At 37.0% G+C, this 26,947-nt stretch overlaps 2 protein-coding genes and 2 pseudogenes across 6 annotated transcripts; 3 read left to right on the plus strand and 1 right to left on the minus strand.

The window, feature by feature from the left end:
- Positions 1 to 1,637: 1,637 nt before the first annotated feature.
- Positions 1,638 to 5,499, plus strand: LOC147298683 (G-type lectin S-receptor-like serine/threonine-protein kinase RKS1). Of its 3 annotated transcripts, none has more exons than XM_086236098.1 (7): positions 1,638 to 2,879; positions 3,371 to 3,508; positions 3,823 to 3,965; positions 4,139 to 4,349; positions 4,471 to 4,708; positions 4,818 to 4,968; positions 5,058 to 5,499. In XM_086236098.1, the coding sequence occupies exons 1-7, from the start codon at positions 1,649 to 1,651 to the stop codon at positions 5,358 to 5,360; spliced, it is 2,415 nt and encodes an 804-aa protein (XP_086092224.1). In that variant the 5' UTR covers positions 1,638 to 1,648; the 3' UTR covers positions 5,361 to 5,499. The 3 variants fall into 3 exon arrangements, with proteins under 3 accessions (XP_086092224.1, XP_086092227.1, XP_086092233.1); XM_086236101.1 differs by having other exon boundaries at positions 4,145 to 4,349; XM_086236107.1 differs by having other exon boundaries at positions 3,838 to 3,965.
- Positions 5,500 to 6,132: 633 nt separating this feature from the next.
- LOC147298684 (uncharacterized) lies at positions 6,133 to 6,760 on the minus strand (annotated as a pseudogene).
- A 5,314-nt stretch (positions 6,761 to 12,074) lies between these two features.
- LOC147298685 (secreted RxLR effector protein 161 pseudogene) lies at positions 12,075 to 13,628 on the plus strand (annotated as a pseudogene).
- Positions 13,629 to 22,255: 8,627 nt separating this feature from the next.
- Positions 22,256 to 26,080, plus strand: LOC147298686 (G-type lectin S-receptor-like serine/threonine-protein kinase RKS1). 3 transcript variants are annotated; one of them, XM_086229643.1, is made up of 7 exons: positions 22,256 to 23,494; positions 23,984 to 24,121; positions 24,436 to 24,578; positions 24,758 to 24,962; positions 25,084 to 25,321; positions 25,431 to 25,581; positions 25,671 to 26,080. In XM_086229643.1, exons 1-7 carry the CDS (start codon positions 22,264 to 22,266, stop codon positions 25,971 to 25,973), a joined length of 2,409 nt encoding a protein of 802 aa, XP_086085769.1. In that variant the 5' UTR covers positions 22,256 to 22,263; the 3' UTR covers positions 25,974 to 26,080. The 3 variants fall into 3 exon arrangements, with proteins under 3 accessions (XP_086085769.1, XP_086085705.1, XP_086085832.1); XM_086229579.1 differs by having other exon boundaries at positions 24,752 to 24,962; positions 25,671 to 26,079; XM_086229706.1 differs by having other exon boundaries at positions 24,451 to 24,578; positions 24,752 to 24,962; positions 25,671 to 26,078.
- Positions 26,081 to 26,947: the final 867 nt, after the last annotated feature.

The following is a 26,947-nucleotide window of genomic DNA, read 5'->3' on the forward strand; positions in this document are numbered from 1 at the left end:
GCCATATTTGGTCAACATTAATTTAAAAAACCTCTTCACCAACTAATTAGTAATTTCTTAAAATTATGAGACTAAATTAAAGATTAATTTAACAACACCCAGAAAATCAGATGCCAAAAACAAACAATAATAGAAATTAATCTAAAAGTAACAAGAAAGAAAACCCAGATTACTATAACTACTAAATGCTTGTACATTAATAAAAATATATAGTAACACAAACAAATAGTAATATTCTTTATCTTGGAAGGAAAAAAAAAAGTTTGGGGTTTCGTTTAGCTCTTTTGAGGCTTCGTTTAGTTATTTTTAAATTCTAAACTCTAATATATTTTTATATAAAAAATAATTAAAAATACCCTAAAGGACCTAAACCCTAATATCTTATATCATATCATAAATAATATGAAGTATAGATTATAGAGTATATAGAGTTTAGTATATAGATTACAGAGTATAAAGAATATTAGGGTATATAGAATATTAGGGTATATAGAGTATATAGGATTTAATGTAAAGATTATAGAGTATAAAGAATATACTAATGTTATTTAACAGTATTTGCCTCCTGCGCGCATTATATTCATCACATATCACATGAAACCTACCATATAATTTGGTTTTTTTCAATGTTTTTTATCAATGTAGTAGATAATATGTTAAATAAACATATTGTGAAGTTTCATTCAAAATTTCCGTATTTTGATAATAATTTCCATCGTTTCCGTCGAATTTTTGTCGAAATTTAAAAATCTTCGAAATTTCCGTCGAAATTTCCATCGAAATTTCCATCGAAATTTCCTCGAAACCCGAAATTTTATTCCTTGGAATCAATGCATTATAATACTTTCATTAACAAAAGGTTTTCTTCTAACATTTCTAGAAACAAAATCATCAATAATAATTTCAAATTAACTATGATAAATTGACAAAAGAAAAATAGCAGCAACATCACACTCTTTCCATTAGCTTCAATAAAATCCAATTATTCAATTTAGTTAACACAACAATTTTTTAATTCATTGTAATCTAATTTAGTTAACTTCTTTAAATTAAACAAGAACCCAAAAATACCTTTAACTGTTCAAATCTATTATTTAATGAAGCAAGAGCATTATCGCTAAGGTAGAAAGCGTAAAAACTGTATCGCTGTAAAGTTTCTTCTTTCTTTAAGTAAAGAGAAGGATAAAGGGCCAGACGTAAGTTTAAAGTTTCAAGACTTTTGTTTTTTGAAATTTGAATTACATTAATTGATCATTAATATTGGGTCTCCGTGTAGTTCTTTCTACTGACATTCGATTTGGCCATTTCAGTCTCTTTAGGCAAGTAGGCTTATAATTTTGCTTCTTTTTTTTTTTTTTTTTTTTTTTTTTTTTTTTTTTTAACAATAGAAATTTATTTTGTCGCACCCGGTGCTCCCCTTCAGGACCGGCACTGATCACAGACAAGTTACAAAGACTTGAGGCTAGCCCAAAATGCCACCTTTTAGATATGTGATCGTCGTACACCATTGACCAAATATGCCATGTGGGTTTGAATTCAACGTAGCAGAATTGTCAGCAAGATCAAACAAATATCAAGCATTCAATGTACCCAACATCTGACATAGAAAACTGAGTGAAACATCACTGATTATTCATATGCCCAGAAAATGTTGTTGAATGCTTTACTTGTGTTCCTCCTCTTCCCATTTTGCACATCCAGGGACACCATAAGATGGAGCCAACATGTGAAGGATGATGGTGACCTTTTGGTGTCCAAAGAAAACAACTTCAAATTAGGCTTCTTCAGCCCCGGAAACTCTACCTACCGGTATGTTGGAATTTGGTATGCTCAAATATCAGAGAAAACAGTGGTATGGGTTGCAAACAGAAACAATCCGATCAACGATACCTCTGGTGTCCTTACGATCAACAGGTATGGAAAACTGGTTCTTTATGCTTACAATATGGAGAACACTCCTATATGGTCCACAAATGTGTCAGTACAAACCACAAGCACTTGCACAGCTCATCTATTAGATACAGGAAATTTAGTTCTGTTCCAGGCCAATAAGAGTGAAAGCTTTATGTGGCAAAGTTTTGATTATCCTTCTGATACTCTACTCCCAGGAATGAAAGTTGGGTTGAATTTGAAAACAGGGCTAGAATGGATGTTAACATCTTGGAAGTCACAAGATGACCCTGCAACAGGGGACTATACCTTTAGGCTCTATTCGAATCAGTCTGCCACGCCAGAATATTTTCTGTATAAAGGTTTGACTCCGTTTTGGCGAAGTGATCCAGGGCCATGGCGCGTTTTTGTCAGTAATCCTGATGAAATGTATTATTCCGTTGAAACTGAAAACTCGACTGAAATTGTAAGACTTGTGTTGAAGGATTCTGGGTTGCTGGAGCGCCTAACATGGATTGATGTCAAACATCAGTGGCAGCTCCTCTGGACTGCACCAAAATACCGGTGTGACAAGTATGGACAGTGTGGTGCGAACAGCAAATGTACCGCTGACAATATTAATATTTTTGAATGTGAGTGCCTACCTGGGTATGAACCAAAATCTTTCAATGACTGGAATCAGAGAAATGGCTCAGATGGATGTGTGAGTAAACGATTTGGAGTGTCAAAGTGTGGGAATGGAGATGGGTTTGTGACGGTGGCAAGGGTGAAAGATCCAGACACATCGAAAGCAGCGCGGTTGGAAACAAGGATGAGTGCCAAGGAGTGCAAGCAGGAGTGCTTAAGAAATTGTTCATGCACTGCATGTATGAGCATACAATCTCAAGGACAATTTAATTGCTTGGCATGGTATGGTGAGTTGCTGGACATTTTAGTGCGCACAGAGATAGGACGAGATCTATATGTTCGTGTGGATGCAATTGAGTTAGGTACTACTTTTTTTCTTGCTAGAAAGTTAATAGTACTTTGCTTACCAAGGAAAAATTCAATTATAAATTTTTCAGAATGAAAATTATGAATTTTTTTAACTATGATAATGTCATTTCCAATGCAACAAACATGATTGTGTAGGAAGAAACTTCATCTTAAAAAATGTTATGAGGATTTAATGTCTCTTCAAATTTATTGTTTACTTCTTATAGTTGACTTCTGCTAGCTTAAACAATTATGGTGGGTTATAATGAGGCTGATATTTGCTCCAGCTTAATTTTTATTGTTACACTTTCTGGCTGGACTATGAATCCATTAGTAATTTGAGCTAGCAGAACATCTGTTTAGTAGTTTCTTTTACCCTCAAATAATTTCACTTGTCCACTGCACAGAATTGTAGAATTTGTGAAACTTACTGGAATGGTTTTGGTGTCCATGTCAGTTCTCTTTCTCTGTGTTATCTAATCCTTTGTCCCATTCTTATATGTAGCTGAGAATACCAGAAAATCAAAAGGTTTTTTCAGAAGGAGGGGCATGCTGGCTATTCCAATATTGTCTGTTCTACTGGCATTGGTTGTAATCATTATGTTTGCCTGTTGGTGGCTTAAGAAAAAGAGGAAGACAAAAGGTATGCCAAGAACTCATCTATTTTGAATTGTTCAGCTTCAATATGCAAAGGTGGGAGTATATATTCCAAGATAGAGAAACAAATATAATCCAATATTTGGTTCTCTTAATAAAAGCTAGGTGCTCATGGAAGTATATATGGCATTGATGATAACGGCTGTGCGCTCTGTAAACCATATTAAAGTACACCACTTAAACCAGTTACAGGATCCATATGCCTTGGGAAGAATTTTCATTTTTAACATCATATGAAATGTGGTTAGAACATGAGGAGAAAATGATGTTGACAATAATTTTCTTTTTCTGATAGCAAAGACTTTTTGGTGGCAGATGAACTTGAGGAAACTAGGAGCCAACCGGATTTGCAATTTTTCCATCTGAGTACACTAATAGCAGCCACAGACAACTTCTCTCCTGTCAATAAACTTGGTCAAGGTGGTTTTGGCTCAGTTTATAAGGTGAGTCCAATTTAGCTATCCTAAACACATTTCATGATTGAATGGTTTCTTCTAAGTAGTAAAAAATACTCTTGTTCTGTTTCTTTGAGTGTTGAATGTTTAATTAATAACAATATAATTGCTCCTCAAAAGTGATGATCATGTGAAAGCTGAATACTAAATCACATTCTCAGGGACAGTTACCAAATGAACAAAAAATTGCTGTAAAAAGATTGTCCAAAACTTCAGGACAAGGGATTGAAGAATTCAAAAATGAAGTTGTGCTGATTGCTAAACTTCAACACAAGAATCTTGTGAAACTTTTAGGCTGTTGTGTACAAGGAGAAGAAAGGTTGTTGATCCTTGAATACATGCCGAACAAAAGCTTGGACTCCTTTCTTTTTGGTGGGTCTGGAAGAAAGATTAATTTGGTTATGCCATTTCTAAAACTATGGAGGATATATTTAAAGCTTTTTACCAAAAGGTACAACATTTATTTACATAATTGCCAAATATCTTGGTGTAGATCACACAAGAAGGTCCCTCTTGGATTGGAAAAAGCGCTTTCAGATTATCAATGGGGTTGCTCGTGGGATTCTGTATCTTCATCAGGACTCAAGACTTACGATTATCCATAGAGATCTAAAAACCAGCAATGTCCTTCTGGATGCTGAGATGAACCCAAAAATTTCAGATTTCGGCATGGCCAGGATATTCCTTGGGGACCAACTCCAGGATAGGACAAACAGAATTGTTGGAACATAGTAAGAATCATACTTGCATTCAAATTCTTGGAATAAATCACCATAATGTCACCTTTTATATTACTTTTACTATTCTTTGGCTGTAACGTTTTATTTTGTTCGTTTTCAGTGGCTATATGTCACCAGAGTATGCAGTGTTTGGGAGATTTTCAATGAAATCGGATGTTTTTAGTTTTGGGATTATATTATTGGAGATTATAAGTGGCAAGAAAAACAATGGTTCTTATCAGGATGATCATTCCATGAACTTGATAGGACATGTAAGTAACACAAGTTTTGCTTACAAATCTACCCTTTGTAATCACTTATATTCATCCCTGTTTTTTTCAAATGATACTGTCAACTACAGGTTTGGCTGCTGTGGAGCGAAGGCAGAGTCTTAGAAATTGTGGATTCATCGCTAGAGTCATATCAGCCTGATGAAGTCATGAGATGCATTCAAGTTGGGCTATTGTGCGTGCAAGAAGATACAATGGACCGACCAACGATGTCAGCTATTGTTGTCATGTTGAGTGGTGAAGCATCTCTTCCATCTCCTATGCAACCTGCATTTGTCTTCCGAAAAAATTCTTGTGTTGGTGCCGATCCATCAAGTCCAAAAGGATTATATTCGGATAACGATTTGACAATAAGTAACGTTGAAGGTCGATAATGATGCAGGCTCTTGCTTCAATAATTCTCAAAATGCAATCGTTTTTTTTTATTTTTCTTCCTATCAAGGTACTTCTTTTCTATAAGCATGCCCGTTTTAGTTGCTTGTGATATAATATAATGTCGCATTCATTCACCTACATATGACATATTGGTATTGCAATAGCAAACAATGCTAAACAGAAACCATTGCTGTCGCACCACAAATGCCACTCGTATTTACAGATTAGGGACATTTAAGTATTTAACTATTGCAATCCCATCACTCGTATTAGAAATATTACAGTTAAATCTAATCATATTGAATAGATAAGCTAAACAGAAAAATGTACATATCTTAGCTTTTTTCGACCGAAAAAAAAAAACCAGAAAAACTCCCCTGTTTCAGTCCAATATTTTAATATATGTATCTAAAATTCTAAATATTTATCAGATGCAATACTGAAGTGCAGTTTGTACTCCATACCGTCAGAAAAAAAAAATTCCTCACATATTGTCTACACCTGCATCCGTAATAAAATATATGCAATGTTAAGACTATAATTAGTAAGAGTGTAAGCTATATTCAAATGAATATTATTTTAGTATTTAGAAAAGTTAGATTTGAAAAGAGAATACCAAACTCAAGTGCATCAACACGTATGTATAAATCTTGGCCTCCCTCAGCAAAAGTCCTTGTATCTACTAAATCTCCATACCATGTCATGCACCACCCCCTCACCGCATCTGCTTTGGCATATGCAGAGCAAGAGCAGTTCTTAGAGCAAAAGTATTCATCCAATATATATCTTTTGCTTCACTGCATTTGCTTTGCCCACATCATCCTCTTTATATAAAGACCAGTTTGGACTAATCACCATTTGTTGTAGACCTTCCTTTACTTCCTTAAATCTTCTAATCATTACAAGTGTTGAAGCAAACCTGAAAATTGAAAAATTAGGATAGCTCAAAAGTCAAAATTGACAAAAGAGAAAATAAAAGGAAAAAGTAGCAAGTATAAAAGGCTTAGAAGCAAACCTTGTTTCAGCAATGGAGAGCATCTTCAATTTGTAGTGGTCCTTAAACATAGCCAAACATCAGTAGAAGTTTCTAAAATATATCTAACTACATTCATCATACTAATCATCATTTTGTTTTCGTCAGCATATATTCTTCAAAGCAAGATTAAGGGTGTGCACCACACATAGTGTCCAAAAGATGTTGGGATATTTGGCCTCAACAAGTAATCCAACAGCTTTACAAATGGGTGCATTGTCAGTGATTACTTGAACCACATTTTGATAACCGGCCAATTTCCTTAATAGATTCGATAAGGAAGTTGGAAATACAATGTTTGTCCTTGTACTCTCCTTCACAATTAATTGCCTTCAAGAACATAGGCCCGCTTTCAGAAGTTGCCATAACATTAATAAGTGGTCATTTTTGTGAATCTATCCACCCATCACTATACACACTTACACCTTTAGTGCTCCATGTACTTTTGATTGGTTGTAAACATTGCTCAATGTGGCTATTCTCTTGTTGCAAAAGAGTAGTTCTAAGTGCATTGTAACCTGATGGAACATATCTTGAAAGCGTAGAAGCACGAAAATAGGAGTTTCGATAATGTGAATTCCTTGCAAAGTGAAAGGACAATTCACCTGTATAAAACATCCTTGTAACTTCTGCATCACGTTCTTCTCTAGCTTCCTTCTGAAAAGCTTTATCAGGGGTCCTATTTTTTCCATTTCTCTTATTTTGCTTAACATGCATAGGTACATAATAACTCAAAGAACTAGTATTGGGCAAAAAAACTTGTCTAGCTTGGAGTTGCACTTTTCAACCTGTACTACATTCTCTCACAAGTTTTTTCATATATGCATAAACTTCATCAGTAACCTTGCTGCAACATACAATCCCATTTCCCGACATTTTCAACAAATAAAACTTGACTTTAGAGTAGGATCCTTTGAAAGTTTTATTACAAAAATTACATTCAAACATAGTATTTCCTCGTGCCTTTCCTATTTTTTCAAGCCTCTTAACATACTTCCACAGTGGGGCATGATCATTTACCTCAGTTTCAGTATTCTCAATAAGATTAACATTAGTATTTGCATTCTTATCTGGATGACTCATTTTCCTGAACATGAATAATTTATATAGTATAAGCAACATAAAGAAAAATAATCAATTTTGGAGAGTGGAAAGTAGCAACAGTGATATACTATTATAATCAAATTATGTAACTATTTAGATAGATACCGATTTCAAAATATCTAGCATAACGAAGAAATAACAAAGACCAAGTTCAAAGCATCACGGAAAAATAAGAAATTACCAATACCCATTTCCAAATATGTGAAAATTCAGAGACCCAAAAAAAATAAATAATGAATTTTGAGCAAACACAGACTCACAAAATCAGATTGCCTTTGATAAGCAAAGATATACTAATATTAGCAACAATGATATACTAATAATAATTAATTGATTATAATATCTGAAAAGTGAAAAAACAGAACATACTCGTCGCTTGAAAGCCCAATGAAAGAAGAAACACTAGACGATGAGAAGAATAGGTCATTGTTCGAGTATATATGCAATTGAATATGATGAGTGTGCAATTGGGCATCTTTATATAATATGTAAATATCGAAGAAGCTAGATACAAAAGAAGAAGTGCGGGAGGAAAGGCAAGGTTGGAAACCACTTCGTATTCTTCGAATTTCAATTAAAGTTATTTCTCTCCTCTTAATTTGTGCAGCCTCTTTTAATTCTTTATCTAATTAACAGTGAAACATATTCGATTTTTCAGATACCCGTGTCGAGATAATTGGATACACGTATCTGTAAGTCAAATACGTATCCGTTCACCCAGATACATATTTGACGCGTATTCGTGCGTATCGTATTCAATTACGCATCTGATAAGGGATATGCTACCTAACTAGCGTATTCATGCTTCATAGACGACGACGGTAGTGGCGGAAGCGAGTGGTAGGAGGATTGAATAGGCGTCAGAAAGGATATCAAGAGTTTGAGAACCACAAATTCTAGGAATTGAATCGGCATCGGAGGGCAAACAGAAGACGAAAAAAAATCAAAATTCAAAGATCCTAGAGATCTTGGTGTGATTTCTATATGTTTTGGGTGATCCCCACAAATTCCAAGTGGGTTTGTTGTTGCTTAGCTTTGCTTGCTTCCTATGATTCCACTACTATCATTATCTTCTTTTACATAGGGAGTAGTGAAGTGAGAGAGAGAAAGAGAGTGACAGAGAGAAAATGAAAAAAAAAAAATGCGGCTGGGAGTGGGGTTGTTGACGCAAGGAGAAGGTTCCAACTTGTGGTTGCATGGAGAGGGAGGTGGGTGGGTTGGGTTGGGTTGGGTTCCCGACGCGGGAGAGGGGGGAAGAGGGTTTCGCTGCTTGGTTGCTGGGCTTTGTTTTTGCCTTTCGTTTTATTCTATTATTTAATTTTTTATATTTTATCGCATTTTAAAAGGTTTTATTTTTTGTTTTTAATTGCCAAGTCAACATTTAGTGGTGGGGTCTTCGTATGCCACGTTAGTGCCATGTATGCATATAACGGTCTTCTTAATGATCATATTAAATGAGGTACTTAGTTGACGAGATATTAAAGTTGAAATGCTCAAATAAAAGTTTTTGAACCGAAAATACCAAGTTGAAAGTTTTTTACATTTTACCCGACAAAGTTTAAATTTCCTATAAAAGAAAAACAAACTTAACATTTAACTTAATAAATCAAATAACAACACTAAATTTAAATTAATAATCTAATACAGCAAAAAATAACAGAACAATAGATTAGATAAAAAAATTAATGAAATACAACGAAAATGAACCCAAAGCTTTATGCCTCAAGACTCCAGAGCATGAAGGAGCTGCCATGGATATGGATTTGGTCGTCATTGGAAAAGCGTGCAGCCAAGGCAGACGATTCTCTCTCTCAAATCAGTTTCTTGTACAGAGGACTGGGAATCAGTTCAATGCGAAGTTAGCAATTGATCTATTCCTTAGGAGAATCCCATAAGTCTAGGGTTGTTAGACGTGGGATATTGTTTTTCTCTGTTTTTTATGTTCAGTAAATTTCTGTAAGCCTATTTAATCTAGGCCTCTACTTTCATTCAAGATAAGTCAACTTTTCACAAGTATTTTTGCACTACAGTATTCAAAGCTTTGATATTTAACATATGGTATCATAGCCACATCAAGGGATCTGATTATCAAAGAAGCAGCAATCTTCTCACTTGCAGCAGCAAGATCAAATGGCGTCAGAGAACAGTAGTTTTGTGCAACCAGTAATCCCTTGCTTTGATGGTCACTATGACCATTGGAGCATGCTGATAGAAAATTTTCTATGATCTAAAGAGTATTGGAGTCTTGTAGAGAATGGTATTGCTAAACCAGAAGAAGCTACAGTCCTGACTGAAGCACAGATGAAGGTTATGGAAGAACAAAAGCTGAAGGATTTGAAGACAAAGAATTACCTGTTCCAGGCCATCGATCGTGCCATCTTGGAAACCATCCTCAAGAAGGACACTGCTAAAAATATCGGGGACTCCATGGCAAAGAAGTATCAAGGCACGGCAAGGGTCAAACGTGCACAACTTCAAGCTCTTCGCAAAGAGTTTGAGACTCTTCACATGAAGGGAGAGGAGTCAGTTAACTATTATTTTGCAAGAACACTGGAAATTGCAAATAAAATGCGTATTCATGGAGAGAAAATGGGAGATGTTGCAGTTATTGAGAAAATCCTTCGCTCGATGACTTCCAAATTTGATTATGTTGTGTGTTCTATTGAAGAATCGAATGACATTGATAGTCTTTCGATTGATGAGTTGTAGAGCTCATTGCTAGTACATGAGTAGAGGATGACTAGTCATGTTGTGGAGGAGCAAGCCTTGAATGTTACCATTCATGGAGAAACATCCCCTAGGAGAGGCAGAGGACGTGGTGGATTTCGAGGAAAAGGAAGAGGTAGAGGACGCCAGCTTTCATATAGTCAAAGAGCACCATTTGACAAGGCAAATGTGGAATGTTATCACTGTCACAAGCTTGGGCATTTCCAATATGAATGTCCTGACAAAGAGAAGGAAACAAAGATGAATTTTGCTGAAACTGAAGAAGAGATGCTTTTGATGTCTTACATTGACAAAAGGGAGACTACATTAGGTGATACATGGTACTTAGACTCTGGTTGCAACAATCACATGAGTGGTAACAAACTCTTATTCTCTGATTTAGATGAGACTTTTAGAGAGAATGTGAAGCTTGGAAATAATACTAGCATATGTGTCATGGGAAAGGGTAACATTAAAGTTATGATGAATAGCAATATGTACACTATTACTGGTGTGTTTTATGTTCCAGCACTCAAAAGTAACTTGGTTAGCCTTGGTCAGTTACAAGAGAAGGGTTTTTCCATCATCATTCAAAAGGATTGCTGTCAAATTCATCATCCACAGAAGGGCTTTATTGCAGAGGTCAAGATGACAGGAAATCGGATGTTTCCTTTGTACACTCAAACTGAACACGCTGATCCGATATGTCAGAAATCAATAGTACAAGATCCTGCATGGCTGTGGCACTATCGATATGGGCACTTGAACTTTAAAGGGCTAAAACCTTGCAACAAAAGCAAATGGTGAAGGACTTCCACATATTCAGTCTCCTTCAAAGGTTTGCGAGGATTGCATCATTGGCAAGTAGCATCGTGATTCATTTCCTAAAGAAAGCATATGGAGAGCTACACAACCACTGCAACTAGTCCATTCAGACATCTATGGGCTAATTAATCCCACATCAAACAGCAACAAAAGGTATTTCATTACCTTTATTGATGACTATAGTCGAAAAACATGGGTTTATTTTTTGACAGAAAAGTCTGAGGCCATTGCTGTATTTAAAAGATTTAAAGCTCAAGTTGAGAAAGAAACTGGCCAGTCCACAAAGGTTTTTCGCACTGATCGTGGAGGTGAATTTACCTCACATGAGTTCACTAACTTGTGTGAGATAAATGGCATTCGTAGACAACTTACTGCAACATACACACCACAGCAGAACAGTGTGTTAGAGAGGAAAAATAGCACGATCTTGAATATGGTGCGAAGCATGATTGCAAGGAAGAACATTCTTAAGACTTTCTGGCTTGAGGCTGTGAACTGGAGTGTTCATGTACTGAATAGAATCCCCACACTTGCAATAAAGAACATGACACCAGAGGAAACATGGACTGGGAACAAACCAGCCGTTGATCATTTCAGGATATTTGGATGCTTAGCCTATGCACATATACCTAACGAGAAGAGAAGCAAACTTGATGACAAAGGGGTGAAATGCATATTACTTGGCGTTAGCGAAGAATCCAAAGCATACAAACTGTTTAATCCTCTCACTCAGAAAATAATCATCACCCGTGATGTTGTGTTTGATGAAGACAGCAGCTGGGATTGGAGTAGCACAAGAAATAAATCTATTTCAGTTGATTTAGATGCAAATGATGAAAGCAAGAATGAAGAGGAAGTGAAATTCCTTGGAGATAGTTTATCAGATGCTCCATTAAATGAACCAGTTGAAATTGAAGAGCCAGCTGAAATTGAATCTTTAAGTGAAGATGTTCAACGTCCAAGAAAAAGACCCTATTGGATGACATACTATGTAAGTGGGAATGAATTATTTGATGATGAAACTATTGCAAATCTTGCTCTATTTGCAGATAGTGATCCTATAGTATTTAATGATGCTGTCAAGAATTTAAAATGGAGGAAAGCCATGGATGCAGAGATAGAAGCAATTGAAAAGAATGATACTTGGGAATTAACTGATCTTCCTGAAGGAGGAAAAACCATTGGTGTTAAATGGATCTACAAAACAAAGCGCAATGAGAAAGGAGAGGTTGACAAATTTAAGGCTCGACTGGTGGCCAAGGGATATACACAAGAATATGGCATTGATTATGTTGAAGTCTTTGCACCTGTTGTAAGACATGACACCATTCGTTTAGTGGTTTCATTGGCATCACAGAATTATTGGTCCATTTATCAGCTTGATGTAAAATTAGCCTTTCTTATGGTGAGTTGAATGAGCAAGTTTTCATTGATCAACATCTAGGTTATGTAAAGAAAGGGAGTGAGCAGAAAGTTTATAGACTGAAAAAGGCTCTATAAGGACTTAAACAAGCACCTCGGGCTTGGTACAGTCGTATAGATGCTTACTTCACAAAGGCAGGCCTCCAAAAATGTCTCTATAAGCATACATTGTACATTAAATCTGGAGAGGGAGGTAACTCTCTGATTGTTTGTCTGTATGTAGATGACTTGATATTCACTGGAAATGATGAAACAATGTTCATTGAGTTTAAAAAGTCTATGATGGATGAGTTTGATATGACTGATCTAGAAAAGATGCGTTACTTTCTTGGCATTGATCGAGGTGGTGCAATCACTAGTTGGAATTTTTATTGGTCAAAGAAAGTATGCTCAAGAAATATTAGAAAGGTTTCGGATGACTGATTGCAATCCTGTTCAGAATCCAATTGTTCCATGTTGTAAGCTCACAAAAGATGCAGAAGGAGTGAGAGTTGACATCACTCTTTACAAACAAATTGTTGGCAGCTTAATGTATTTATCAGCCACTCGACCAGACATGATGTTTGTGGTTAGTCTCATCAGCAGATTCATGGAAGCTCCAACTGAACTTCATCTCCAAGCTGCAAAAAGAGTGCTACGATACTTGAAAGGTACTACTGATTATGATGTGTTTTACAAGAAGGGAAAAGGAAATCAATTAATTGGTTTTAGTGATAGTGATTATGCGGGGGATTTGGAAGATAGAAAAAGTACATCTGGCTATGTCTTTATGCTGAGTTCAGGAGCTGTTTCATGGTCCTCGAAGAAGCAACATGTGGTCACTTTATCCACAACTGAAGTTGAGTTCATAGCAGCTGCTTCTTGTGCTTGTCAAGCTGTTTGGTTAAGAAGAATTCTCGAAGAGTTAAATTGCAATCAGGTTGGGCCAACTTTGATTGATTGTGATAATAGTTCAACTATTAAACTCTCCAAGAATCCAATGCTACATGGAAGAAGCAAACATATAGATGTCAGGTTTCATTTTCTTCGTGACCTCACAAAAGAAGAAGTGGTTGAGCTAGTGTATTGTCAGAGTCAAGACCAGATTACAGATATATTAACCAAACCATTGAAGCTGGAAGCTTTTGTGAAGCTGCGAAGTCTGCTTAGAGTCTGTTCAATTGCCTCTGTAAACTGATTGCTTGAGTACCATTCAGTTTAATGGAGGGTGTTAGATATTTAGCCGTTGTTTTTGTTTTTCTTTGTTAATAATCCCTATTTGTCAAGGACTTAGTTAGCAATTGATCTATTCCTTAGGAGAATCCTATAAGTCTAGGGCTGTTAGACGTGGGATATTGTTTTTCTCTGTTTTTTATGTTCAGTAAATTTCTGTAAGCCTATTTAATCAAGGCCTCTGCTTTCATTCAAGATAAGTCAACTTCACAAGTATATTTGCACTACAGTATTCAAAGCTTTGATATTTAACATGCGATGGGTTTGAAGTGGGTTTTCATGAGCGAGATTAACAAGGTCCCTCTGTCCCTTTCAAGATACATAGCATCCACAGATGAAAAAAATCAAATCCTAAATCTAAGAGGTTCAACCAGGAATCAACGACAATACATATTGCATATGGGTCAAGGACAAAGCAATAAAAATGTTGGAAAGAATAGCGCTGATGGAGATGGAGACCAGTTGAGATGGAGAAGGAGACTGGTTGATATGAAGATGGTCTCCATTTCAAGACGGAAGTGCAGTCTGTAGTCCAACTGGAATAGTTGGCCTTGCCCATCAACTGTATGATAGAATGCTAGAGCTGGAAAATGAATACAAATTGGCTATATTGTGACCCGTGTGTTTGGACACTTCCCAAAAGTGGATATGGATATATATATATAGGCTTATTAGCACATTTACCCCTTGACTTTTAGGTTTTTTCTCACTTTGCCCCATTACATTTATTTGTCTCATATAACCTCCTAAACTTTTATGTCGTTTCCCACGTTGCCCGATTCCGTCAACTCTGTCAACACCACCGTTAGAAATGCTGACGCGGTGTCTACGTGGTGGGGTAATTTCATCTTTTCAGCCACAAAGGACCAATCTTTGCCATGTTTGCGTCATGTGGTAATTTGTGGGACCCAATATGCCATGTTGGCAACCCTTTCACATTTTTTTATTTAAAAATATAAAACTGAAACTTTAATTAAATCAAAAATTTTAATTTTTTAAAAACAGTTTCTCTGGATTGTGCAATGGGGCTGGGGAGGGGGGAGGGGGAAGGGGAGGCGGAGGCGGAGGAGAGGTGTGGGAGGGGCTGGGTGGGGGTGGGGGAGGAGGTTGGGGATGGACTGGGTAGGGGTAGGCCAAGCTGGGGCTGGGCTGCGTAGGGCAAGGAGAGGCAGAGCGAGGGCAGGGCTGGGTTACGTGGGGCGGATCGAAGTAGAGAGAGGGCGGGGCTGGGCGGGGGCTGGGCTGTGTGGGGTAGATTGGGGCAGAGAAAGGGCGGGGCGCGCATATTGAAGGATGGTGAGGCTGGACGAGGCGAGGCTGGGCGAGGTGGGGCTAAGGCTGGGGCTGGGCGGGGAGGGGTAAAGCTAGGCTGCGTGGAGTTGGGGATGGGTGGGGGCGTGGCTGGCATGTGCAGGGAGAGAGAGAGAGAGAGAGAGAGAGAGAGAGAGAGAGAGAGAGAGAGAGAGAGAGAGAGAGAGAGTGAGTGAGAAAATGGAGGAAGGAAATGGGAGTTGTCGGCATGTGCAGTGGGTGGAGAGGGAGGGGTGGCCAGAATGTGCAGTGGGTGGGAAGAGAGAGGTGGCCGGCCTGCGCAGTGGGTGGAAAGGGAAGGGTTTGGTTTTTTTTGTTTTTAATAATTTAATTGAATTTTAAAGATTTTATATTTTAAATGTTATTTTAATTCAAAGTTTTATTATTTTATTAATTTAAATATATTTTACTGTTGAAATGACAAAATTATCCTTCCATGTCAGCATTTCTAACTGTGGTGTTGATGAAGTTGACGGAATCGGACAACGTATGAAACAACATAAAAGTTCAGGGGGTTATATGAAACAAATAAATGTAAGGGGACAAAATGAGAAAAAACCTAAAAGTCAAGGGGCAAATGTGCTAATAAGCCATATATATATATATATATCCATATCTATCATCAAAGTTGATGAACGTGGATATTTTACTAGGCATGGTCAGCATGTGCTTTTGGTTGGCAAGTGGAGGTTAAGACAAAATGATGAGTATCTTGCATGCATAAGTATTGATTTTGGCCTCTTAAGTTTCTTTGCAAAGGTATTGGAAGGCTTTGACCAAAGCAGAGTTGATACTTATATACCTTTGGTTAGACACAATGGCCTAATGAGGCGCCATGTGTTGCCAAATGCCAATGGCGTGCACTAGTAGATGCATCACTCTCCCGTGTAACCTATACATGTGGCACTAATGGCATATGTACGTGGCGCTAACGTGGCATACACATACCCCACCACTAATGTTTACTTGACATTAAAAATTAAATAGCCACATTGACAAAAACCGAGGAGTAAAATTTTAGATTTCGCAAAAATTTCAATAGAAATTTTGAAGAATTTTAAATTTCAACAAAAATTAGACAGAAACAAAAGAAATTGCTATCAAAATACGGAAATTTTGAATGAAATTTTACTATATGTTTATTTAACATATTATATATTATATTGATAAAAAAAACATTGAAGGAACCAAATTATATAATAGGTTTCATGTGATATAAGATGAATATAATACGTGTTTGAGACAAATACTGTTAAAAAAATGGTTCACTAATTAATAATTACATAAATAATACCTCAATTTTATTTATACTACAATATTACAATTAAAAGATAAACATATTGATTAATTAATTGAAGGAGCCTAATAATTGCAATTAAAAGAGTGATTAAATTGTGTATTTAAAACAATAAAAAACATTGATTGTCTTTTGGTAATGTACTAATGTGTACAAGAAAAAGATAAATGAAGAGCATAAGAATAACTAAATATGGAAAATAGTCAAAGCCACTGCCACCTGGACCAACCTGCATGGACTACCCACTCTGCCTGCCTCTCTTACCCCATCTTCTCCAAACATACATTTTCATTTCCCTTTTAGACCCACCTAACCCAACTCTACTACTCTCTATCTCGCAAACTATTTGTATAAAAACCTCCCCCAGAAGCTAAAAATTCCCAAACCCCCAAATTCAAAAACCCACTTGAACTCTCCAAACCCCTTTCTTTATTTCTTTCGCTGACTCTCCCAAAAAGTATGGACAAAACAAAACACATAGACATTAAACGGCGTCGTATGAGCTAGTCATGACTCGCTCTCAAAGGTTTCTCAGCACCAGCACCAGCGGCAACGCCACCTCCTGATCAGGCGGTCACTTTGGAGTCGGACTTCGTCGTCATACTTGCGGCGCTGCTCTGCGCCGTCATATGCGTGGTGGGTCTTCTAGTTGTGGCGCGCTATGGGTTTGTAGTGCAAGTAAGCAAAATTTCGTCGAACTTCGATAATTTTCGATAATTACTTTAGTGAAATATTGACGAAAAATTAATGAATATGTGTTAAAATTTTCATACTCTCAAAAAATGAAATTTTACTCCTTGACAAAAACTAGTAAGAAAACTAATAAAACCTTTAAAAATGATAAAAATATAAAAATAAATAAATAATTGAATTTAAAAACAAAAAATAGCCCATCATCCTATAGCCCCCAAACCTCCTTCCTACCCCTTCCTCGCGTTGGCAACCCAACCCATCCACCTCCCTCCCCCTCTCCGGCCATCAATTGGGAGCCTCCTCCCCCACGTCAAAAACCCCCCTCCCAATCGCATCTCTCTTTGTTTCACTTTCTTTCTATCTCTCTTTGTCACTCTCTTTCTCAACCTTGCCTTGACAACGACGACGACAGTGGCGGAAGCGAGTGGTAGGAGGATTGAATAGGCGTTAGAAAGGACATGGGGAGTTTGAGAACCACAAATTTTGAGAATTGAATCGGCGTCGGAGGGCAAAAAGAAGACGAAAAAAAAAAATCAAAATTCTAAGATCCTAGAGATCTAAGATTGATGGGTATGATTTCTATATGTTTTGGGTGATCGCCACAAATTCCAAATGGATATGTTGTTGCTTAGCTTCATGTGATTCCACTACTATCATTATCTTCTTTTACACAAGGAGTAGTGAAGTGAGAGAGAAAAAGAGAGTGACAGAGAGAGATATAAAGAGTTACAGAGAGAAAATGAAAAAGAGAGAGATGCGGCTGGGAGTGGGGTTGCCGATGCAAGGAGAAGGTTCCAACTTGTGGCCGGAGAGGGAGGCGGAGGGAGGTGAGTGGGTTGGGTTGCCGACGCGGGAGAGGGGGGAGGAGGGTTTCGTGGCTGGGTTACTGGGCTTTTTTTTGTTTCTTTTTTTATTCAATTATTTAATTTTTTATATTTTATCGCATTTTAAAAGATTTTATTTTTTATTTTTAATTGCCAAGTCAACAATTAGTGGTGGGATATGTGTATGCCACATTAGCACCACGTATGCATATAACGAGCTTCCTAACAATCAGATTAATCGAGGTATTCAGTTTGACGAGATATTGAAGTTGATATACTCAAATGAAAGTTTTTGAACTTGAGATACCAAATTTTTTACATTTTACCTGACAAAGTTTAAATTTCCTATACAAAAAAAAACAAACTTAACATTTAAATTAATAAATCAAATAACAACACTAAATTTAAATTAATAAATCAAAAGTGCTGCTATTTGCACACAATTTTTTCTTTTTTTGCACACCTTTTTCTCTTTTCTTCTCCTACGCACCTTATATTCTCTTTTAAAATTCTGATTTTCTCAACACACCCCTCCAATTACCCTAATACTCCTATTTTATCAATTTCACAAAATTTGTAACAACACTCCACCACTCAGACAATAAAAACATACGCACAGTCCCTCCTTCTCCCACAGTCCCTCACCCCGAAAAATAAAAAAATCAAAGGATATTGGTGTATATAACAAACAGAGGGCATCGTCTCTGCTATTTCGCACAAGACCAGACGCTCCAAACGACGTCGGTTGGAAGAATCATTTAAGAAAGCAAAACTCTTGGGTCGACTTCACGCTGGGCAGTCGCAGATCCCCTCCCTCCTCTGCTAGTTTTGGCTACCCTGAGTTCCGTCGCCTCCTCCAGTAGTTTTTTTTTTTTTTTTTTTTTTTTTCATAAGTCTTATGTTTGTGGATAAACCCACACCGATCCAACAGCCAACCATGGCTGGACACGTGGCTGGTCAGACCCATTCTCGATATTTCGACTTCTCGGTGGTCAAGCTTTGACTTCCATACCATCACGGATCGGCACTTCTTTTGTCGGCTCGGATCAGATCTCTACGCCGAATTCTTCGTGCCCGGTCCGACCCGAACCGATGATCTTCCAAGGGATCGAATGTTCATCTTTCCACGGACGTCTCGGTTCGGCTCGGCGCGGAAGGAACCCTATCTTTCGGATCGGTTCGATCGGGAGTTCCATGTCCGACCCTATCACACATGGACTTCATGTATACACATAAGAATATGTGCTCGGATCGGCTCGGCTCTCTACCGCCATTCCAAGGAAGATCACGTTGGGATGAACCGCCACCATTAAATGCACCTGACAAAGGTCTTCTGACAAGAGAGACAACCCAGCCTACATTCATGACTTCTGAGGCAGTTCACCTGAATCTTCCATACTTGCATTCAATGCAGCATTGAATGCAAAGGAGGTGGGTAGCTGTGCATGCCACTGTTCACGACCGAACGCGTAGATCTTTCTCCACTAGCTCACCGTATGCAGGTAACTTACTCATCACAATCTCCTTTGCCTATATATACCTACTTATATGTGCAAAAAGGGGGGATCAAGCTATCAACCCTTCACTAGAGAAAACACTTGTCAAAAAAGAACCTTCACTCACCTAAGAGCATACCCAACTTGCTGAGAATAGACCCATAATATTTGCCTTATTCTTCCGATTCTCCCAAGTTCATCCTTTGTTCTTCCTCATCTATCATCAAACACACATCACTGACTTCATCATCGGAGCGTGTTTGGCTGGTACCACACCGGTCCATCTCCTTTGACCTTGTTTCTCTTACAGGAAAATCTCTCGTCATCATCCAGCAGGACTTCGGATCAGCCAGGTCACTACCTCTAAGTTGTTGTAACTTTCTTACGGAAATTTGCATCAACATCTTACATGGCTATGGTTGAAGTACATTTTTTTTATGCTAAGCAGCAGCAAATGTATAACCCCAAGTCGTTTTCTATAAAGAAAAAAACTAAAGTGCCTTCTTTTTCCTAATTCTGGTTTTTTTTTTTTTCTTTTTCTAGAGTAGTTGCAGAGGCCTATTGATATTTTGAATTTTTGTAATGGTTATTGCAGAGGTCTCTGCTATTTTGCACAACCTCCGGCAACCACCCCCTCTCTCTCTCCTTCCATCTCTCCTCTGAACATCCACTTTAAAAACAAAATTTGCTGGTGGTGGCAAAAATAAAATTTGCAGGTGTGGCTGGTTCGGCGGGCCAGTCCGAGCGAAACCACCGGTTTCGTCATTGGCCTGCCGAACCAGCCACCATCTTCTTTGGCGAGTTCATCGTTTCCAGACGTTGGGGAAGAAGAGTGAGGCTCGGCATATTTACCTGCAAAGAGAGACACCAGAGAGACGAGAGAGGAGGAGAGAGAGATAGAGAGAGAGTAGGCTCGGGAGAGAGAAAGAGGTAGAAAAAAACAAAAAACTTTTGTAAAACAATTGACAATTGACATTAGAAATCAATGCATTATAATACTTTCATGGTTTAATTATCGATTTACCACCCAAAACTGTAACTCATTCCCACTTTACCACCTGAAAGTTTTTTTGTCCCAGATTACCACCTGTAACTTACATCCGTGTCCCATTTTACCTTGTTCCGTCAATAATTCCGTTAATGCTGACGTGGCGCCCTAGATGTGCGCCACGTGTCACATCTTTTTAATTTTTTTTTTCACTTTTTTTTTATTTTTATAAACTTTGAAAATTAATTAAAAATAGCTCCGAACTCAGAAAAATACACGAAAAATTTCTACGGACTCGTCTTGACTAGCACTAATTTACTATAAGGTTAAATTACCAATTTGCCCTCTAAAAATTTCCAAAAAAAATTAAAAATCCAAATTTATTTCTAAAAAATTAAAATAAATTTTCCTCTATTAAATAAATTCTAGAAAAAATTCTAGAATTTTCGTAAACTCTTGGAAAAATTCTCAAAAATATTTTGAAAAATTACCAAAAGCCTATTTTAGAGAATTATTTAGAGACTTTACAGAAATTCTAGAATTTTTCTAGAATTTATTTTATAGGGAATTTTATTTTCCTCTAAGACCGAGAGGTCTTTTGGGTAGCAAGTGTTCACGAGAAAGGTATTGTTAGTTTTTAGAAGACTGACGGTGCAGACCTCATATTTTTTGGAGTTCGGGATATTATTCTATGAATTTCCAAAGAGTCTAGAGTATTTTAATTTTCTAGAAATAAATTTGGACTTTCCAAATTTTCTGGAAATTTTTAGAGGAAAAATTGGCATTTTGACCCTATAGTAAATTAGTACTAGTCAAGACAAGTCAGTAGGAATTTTCCGTATATTTTTCTAAGTTCGGAGCTATTTTTAATTAATTTTCAAAGTTTATAAAAATAGAAAAATCAAAAAAATCAAAAAATACAAAAAAAATTTGTGACACGTGGCGCACATCCAGCGCGCCACGTCAGCATTAACGGAATTGTTGACGGAACAAGGTAAAATGGGACACGGATGTAAGTTACAGGTGGTAATCTGGGACAAAAAAACTTTCAGGTGGTAAAGTGTGAATGAGTTACAGTTTTGGGTGGTAAATCGATAATTAAGCCTACTTTCATTAATAAAAGTTATTTTTCTAACATTTCTAAATATAAAATTATCAATAATAATTTCAAATTAAATATAATAAATTGACAAAAGAAAAATAGCAGCAACATCGGACTTTTTCCATTAACTTCAATAAAATCCAACAATCCAATTTAGTTAACATAATAATTTTTTAATTCATTGTCATCTAATTCAGTTTACTTCTTTAAATTAAATAAGAACCCAAAAATATTTTTATATATTTTCAATCGTTCAAATCTATTATTTAATAAAGCAATAGCATTATTGCTAAGGCAAAAATGTAAAAACTGTATCGCTGTAAAATTTTTTTTTTTTTTTTGAAAAAGAGAAAGATGAATGACTAGACGTAAGTTTAAAGCTTTTAAAGTTTTGTTTTTTGAAATATTAATCACATTAATTAAATTAATTGATCATTAATAATGGGTCTCCTGTAATTTTTTTTTTTTGACATTGAATTTGGCCATTTAGGTCTTTGTAGGCAAGTAGGCTTATAACTTTGTTTTCTTTTTTTTTTTTTTTTTTTTTTTTTAACAATAACAATTTATTTTTAAATATATATATTAACATATATATATAATATAAAAAAATTTGTGAACCCTCCTTAAAAATGGGCCCTAGGTCGCACTCAGTGCCCCCCTTCTGGACCGGCACGGATCACAGACAAGTTACAAAGACTTGAGGCTAGCCCAAAATGCCACCTTTCAGATATGTGATCGTCGTACGCCATTGACCAAATATGCCATGTGGGTTTGAATTCAACGTAGCAGAATTGTCAGCAAAATCAAACAAATATCAAGCATTCAATGTACCCAACATCTGACATAGAAAACTGAGTGAAACATCACTGATTATTCATATGCCCAGAAAATGTTGTTGAATGCTTTACTTGTGTTCCTCCTCTTCCCATTTTGCACATCCAGGGACACCATAAGATGGAGCCAACATGTGAAGGATGATGGTGACCATTTGGTGTCCAAAGAAAACAACTTCAAATTAGGCTTCTTCAGCCCCGGAAACTCTAGCTACCGGTATGTTGGAATTTGGTATGCTCAAATATCAGAGAAAACAGTGGTATGGGTTGCAAACAGAAACAATCCGATCAACGATACCTCTGGTGTCCTTACGATCAACAGGTATGGAAAACTGGTTCTTTATGCTTACAATATGGAGAACACTCCTATATGGTCCACAAATGTGTCAGTACAAACCACAAGCACTTGCACAGCTCAGCTATTAGATACAGGAAATTTAGTTCTGTTCCAAGACAACAACAGTGAAAGCTTTATATGGCAAAGTTTTGATTATCCTACTGATACTCTACTCCCAGGAATGAAAGTTGGGTTGAATTGGAAAACTGGGCTAGAATGGGTGTTAACATCTTGGAAGTCACAAGATGACCCTGCAACAGGGGACTATACCTATAAGCTCTATTCGAATCAGTCTGCCACGCCGGAATTTTTTCTGTATAAAGGTTTGACTCCGTATTGGCGAAGTGATCCAGGGCCATGGCGCACTTTTCTTAGTAATCCTGATGAAATGTCTGCTTCCCTTGACACTGATAACTCGACTGAAATTGTAAGAGCTGTGTTGAGGGATTCTGGGTTGCTGGAGCACCTAACATGGATTGATGTCAAACATCAATGGCAGCTCCGCTGGACTGCACCAAAATACCGGTGTGACAAGTATGGACAGTGTGGTGCCAACAGCAAATGTACCGCTGACAATATTAATATTTTTGAATGTGAGTGCCTACCTGGGTATGAACCAAAATCTTTCAATGACTGGAATCAGAGAAATGGCTCAGATGGATGTGTGAGTAAACGATTTGGAGTGTCAAAGTGTGGGAATGGAGATGGGTTTGTGACGGTGGCACGGGTGAAAGATCCTGACACATCGAAAGCAGCGCGGTTGGAAACAAGGATGAGTGCCAAGGAGTGCAAGCAGGAGTGCTTAAGAAATTGTTCATGCACTGCATGTATGAGCATACAATCTCAAGGACAATTTAATTGCTTGGCATGGTATGGTGAGTTGCTGGACATTTTAGTGCGCACAGAGATAGGACGAGATCTATATGTTCGTGTGGATGCAATTGGGTTAGGTACTACTTTTTTTCTTGCTAGAAAGTTATAGTACTCTGCTTACCAAGGAAAAATTCAATTATAAATTTTTCAGAATGAAAATCATGAATTCTTTTAACTATGATAATGTCATTTCCAATGCAACAAACATGATTGTTAGGAAGGAACTTCATCTTAAAAAATATTAGGAGGATTTAATGTCTCTTCAAATTTATTGTTTACTTCTTATAGTTGACTTCTGCTAGCTTAAACAATTATGGTGGGTTATAATGAGGCTGATATTTGCTCCAGCTTAATTTTTATTGTTAAACTTTCTGGCTGGACTATGAATCCATTAGTAATTTGAGCTAGCAGAACATCTGTTTAGTAGTTTCTTTTACCCTCAAATAATTTCACTTGTCCACTGCACAGAATTGTAGAATTTGTGAAACTTACTGGAATGGTTTTGGTGTCCATGTCAGTTCTCTTTCTCTGTGTTATCTAATCCTTTGTCCCATTCTTATATGTAGCTGAGTATGCCAGAAAATCAAAAGGTTTTTTCAGAAGGAGGGGCATGCTGGCTATTCCAATATTGTCTGTTCTACTGGCATTGGTTCTAATCATTATATTTGCCTTTTGGTGGCTTAAGAAAAAGAGGAAGACAAAAGGTATGCCAAGTACTCATCTATTTTGAATTGTTCAGCTTCAATATGCAAAGGTGGGAGTATATATTCCAAGATAGAGAAACAAATATAATCCAATGTTTGGTTCTCTTACTAAAAGTTAGGTGCTCATGGAAGTATATATGGCATTGATGATAACGGCTGTGCGCTCTGTAAACCATATTAAAGTACACCACTTAAACAGGTTACAGGATCCATATGCCTTGGGAAGAATTTTCATTTTCAACATCATATGAAATGTGGTTAGAACATGAGGAGAAAATGATGTTGACAATAATTTTCTTTTTCTGATAGCAAAGACTTTTTGGTGGCAGATGAACTTGAGGAAACTAGGAGCCAACCGGATTTGCAATTTTTCCATCTGAGTACACTAATAGCAGCCACAGACAACTTCTCTCCTTTCAATAAACTTGGTCAAGGTGGTTTTGGCTCTGTTTATAAGGTGAGTCCAATTTAGATATCCTAAACACATTTCATGATTGACTGATTTCTTTTAAGTAGTAAAAAATACTCTTGTTCTGTTTCTTTGAGTGTTGAATGTTTAATTAATAACAATATAATTGCTCCTCAAAAGTGATGATTATGTGAAAGCTGAATACTAAATCACATTCTCAGGGACAGTTACCAAATGAACAAAAAATTGCTGTAAAAAGATTGTCCAAAACTTCAGGACAAGGGATTAAAGAATTCAAAAATGAAGTTGTGCTGATTGCTAAACTTCAACACAAGAATCTTGTGAAACTTTTAGGCTGTTGTGTACAAGGAGAAGAAAGGTTGTTGATCCTTGAATACATGCCGAACAAAAGCTTGGACTCCTTTCTTTTTGGTGGGTCTGGAAGAAAGATTAATTTGGTTATGCCATTTCTAAAACTATGGAGGATATATTTGAAGCTTTTTACCAAAAGGTACAAAATTTATTTACATAATTGCCAAATATCTTGGTGTAGATCACACAAGAAGGTCCCTCTTGGATTGGAAAAAGCGCTTTCAGATTATCAATGGGGTTGCTCGTGGGATTCTGTATCTTCATCAGGACTCAAGACTTACGATTATCCATAGAGATCTAAAAACCAGCAATGTCCTTCTGGATGCTGAGATGAACCCAAAAATTTCAGATTTCGGCATGGCCAGGATATTCCTTGGGGACCAACTCCAGGATAGGACAAACAGAATTGTTGGAACATAGTAAGAATCATACTTGCATTCAAATTCTTGGAATAAATCACCATAATGTCACCTTTTATATTACTTTTACTATTCTTTGGCTGTAACGTTTTATTTTGTTCGTTTTCAGTGGCTATATGTCACCAGAGTATGCAGTGTTTGGGAGATTTTCAATGAAATCGGATGTTTTTAGTTTTGGGATTATATTATTGGAGATTATAAGTGGCAAGAAAAACAATGGTTCTTATCAGGATGATCATTCCATGAACTTGATAGGACATGTAAGTAACACAAGTTTTGCTTACAAATCTACCCTTTGTAATCACTTATATTTATCCCTGTTTTTTTCAAATGATACTGTCAACTACAGGTTTGGCTGCTGTGGAGCGAAGGCAGAGTCTTAGAAATTGTGGATTCATCGCTAGAGTCATATCAGCCTGATGAAGTCATGAGATGCATTCAAGTTGGGCTATTGTGCGTGCAAGAAGATACAATGGACCGACCAACGATGTCAGCTATTGTTGTCATGTTGAGTGGTGAAGCATCTCTTCCCTCTCCTATGCAACCTGCATTTGTCTTCAGAAACAATTCTTGTGATGGTGCCGATCCATCAATTCCAAAAGGATTATATTCGGATAACGATTTGACAATAAGTAACGTTGAAGGTCGATAATGATGCAGGCTCTTGCTTCCATAATTCTCAAAATGTAATCTTTTTTTTTTTTTTTCCTTCCTATCACTGTACTTCTTTTTCTATAAGCATGCCCGTTTTAGTTGCTTGTGATATAATATTGAAGATTTCTCTGGAGTTATAGGAATAAATTCAGATGTTTAGTCTTCTCCTTTTGGAGGTAATTTATACTATACAATCTGATTATACAATAGGAAGATAATTAAGCTAAGAATTCAACTTTCCTGATTACATGCTAATTACATAAAATCAATATTTTCTATATACAGCAGAACGCACAAGTCAACACTCCCCCTCAAGTTGGAGAGTAGATACCTCGGATTCCCAGCTTGACAAGAGCATTATTGAAGGGTTTGCTAGCAACTCCCTTAGTCAAAATATCTGCGAGTTGATCATTGGATCTTATGAAAGGGGTACTAATCAACCCGCTAGTTAATTTCTCCTTAATGAAGTGTCTGTGAATGTGTTTTGTCCGATCATGCTGTACCAGGTCATGAGCAATACTGATGGCAGCTTTGTTATCACAAATGTAGTTTCATGGAACCTCTAGGTGGAACTCCCAATTCCTCCAACAAGCCCTTCAACCATAGTAATTCACGCACACCATGAGCCATAGCTCTAAATTCTGCCTCGGCACTGGACATAGCAACAACCAACTGCTTTTTACTCCGCCAAGTGACCAAATTCCGGCCCACAAATGCACAATATCCTGAAGTAGACCTTCGACTTATCTTACAGCTTCCCCAATAAGAGGTTGTATATGCTTCCACTCTAAAGTGACCGTGTTTTGAGAATAGAATACCTTTACCCAGGGCTAATTTCAGGTAGCTAAGTATTCTATCTACGGTGGTCATATGAACTTTCTGTGGATCATGCATGAATTGACTAACGACACTTACTACATAAGTTATATCAAGTTTATATCCCAACCAATCTCCGATATCTTCCCTTATCTA

This window comes from Dryas octopetala, chromosome 1 (genome assembly GCF_963921425.1).
Source record: "Dryas octopetala chromosome 1, drDryOcto1.1, whole genome shotgun sequence".
Taxonomy (NCBI): Eukaryota; Viridiplantae; Streptophyta; class Magnoliopsida; order Rosales; family Rosaceae; genus Dryas; species Dryas octopetala.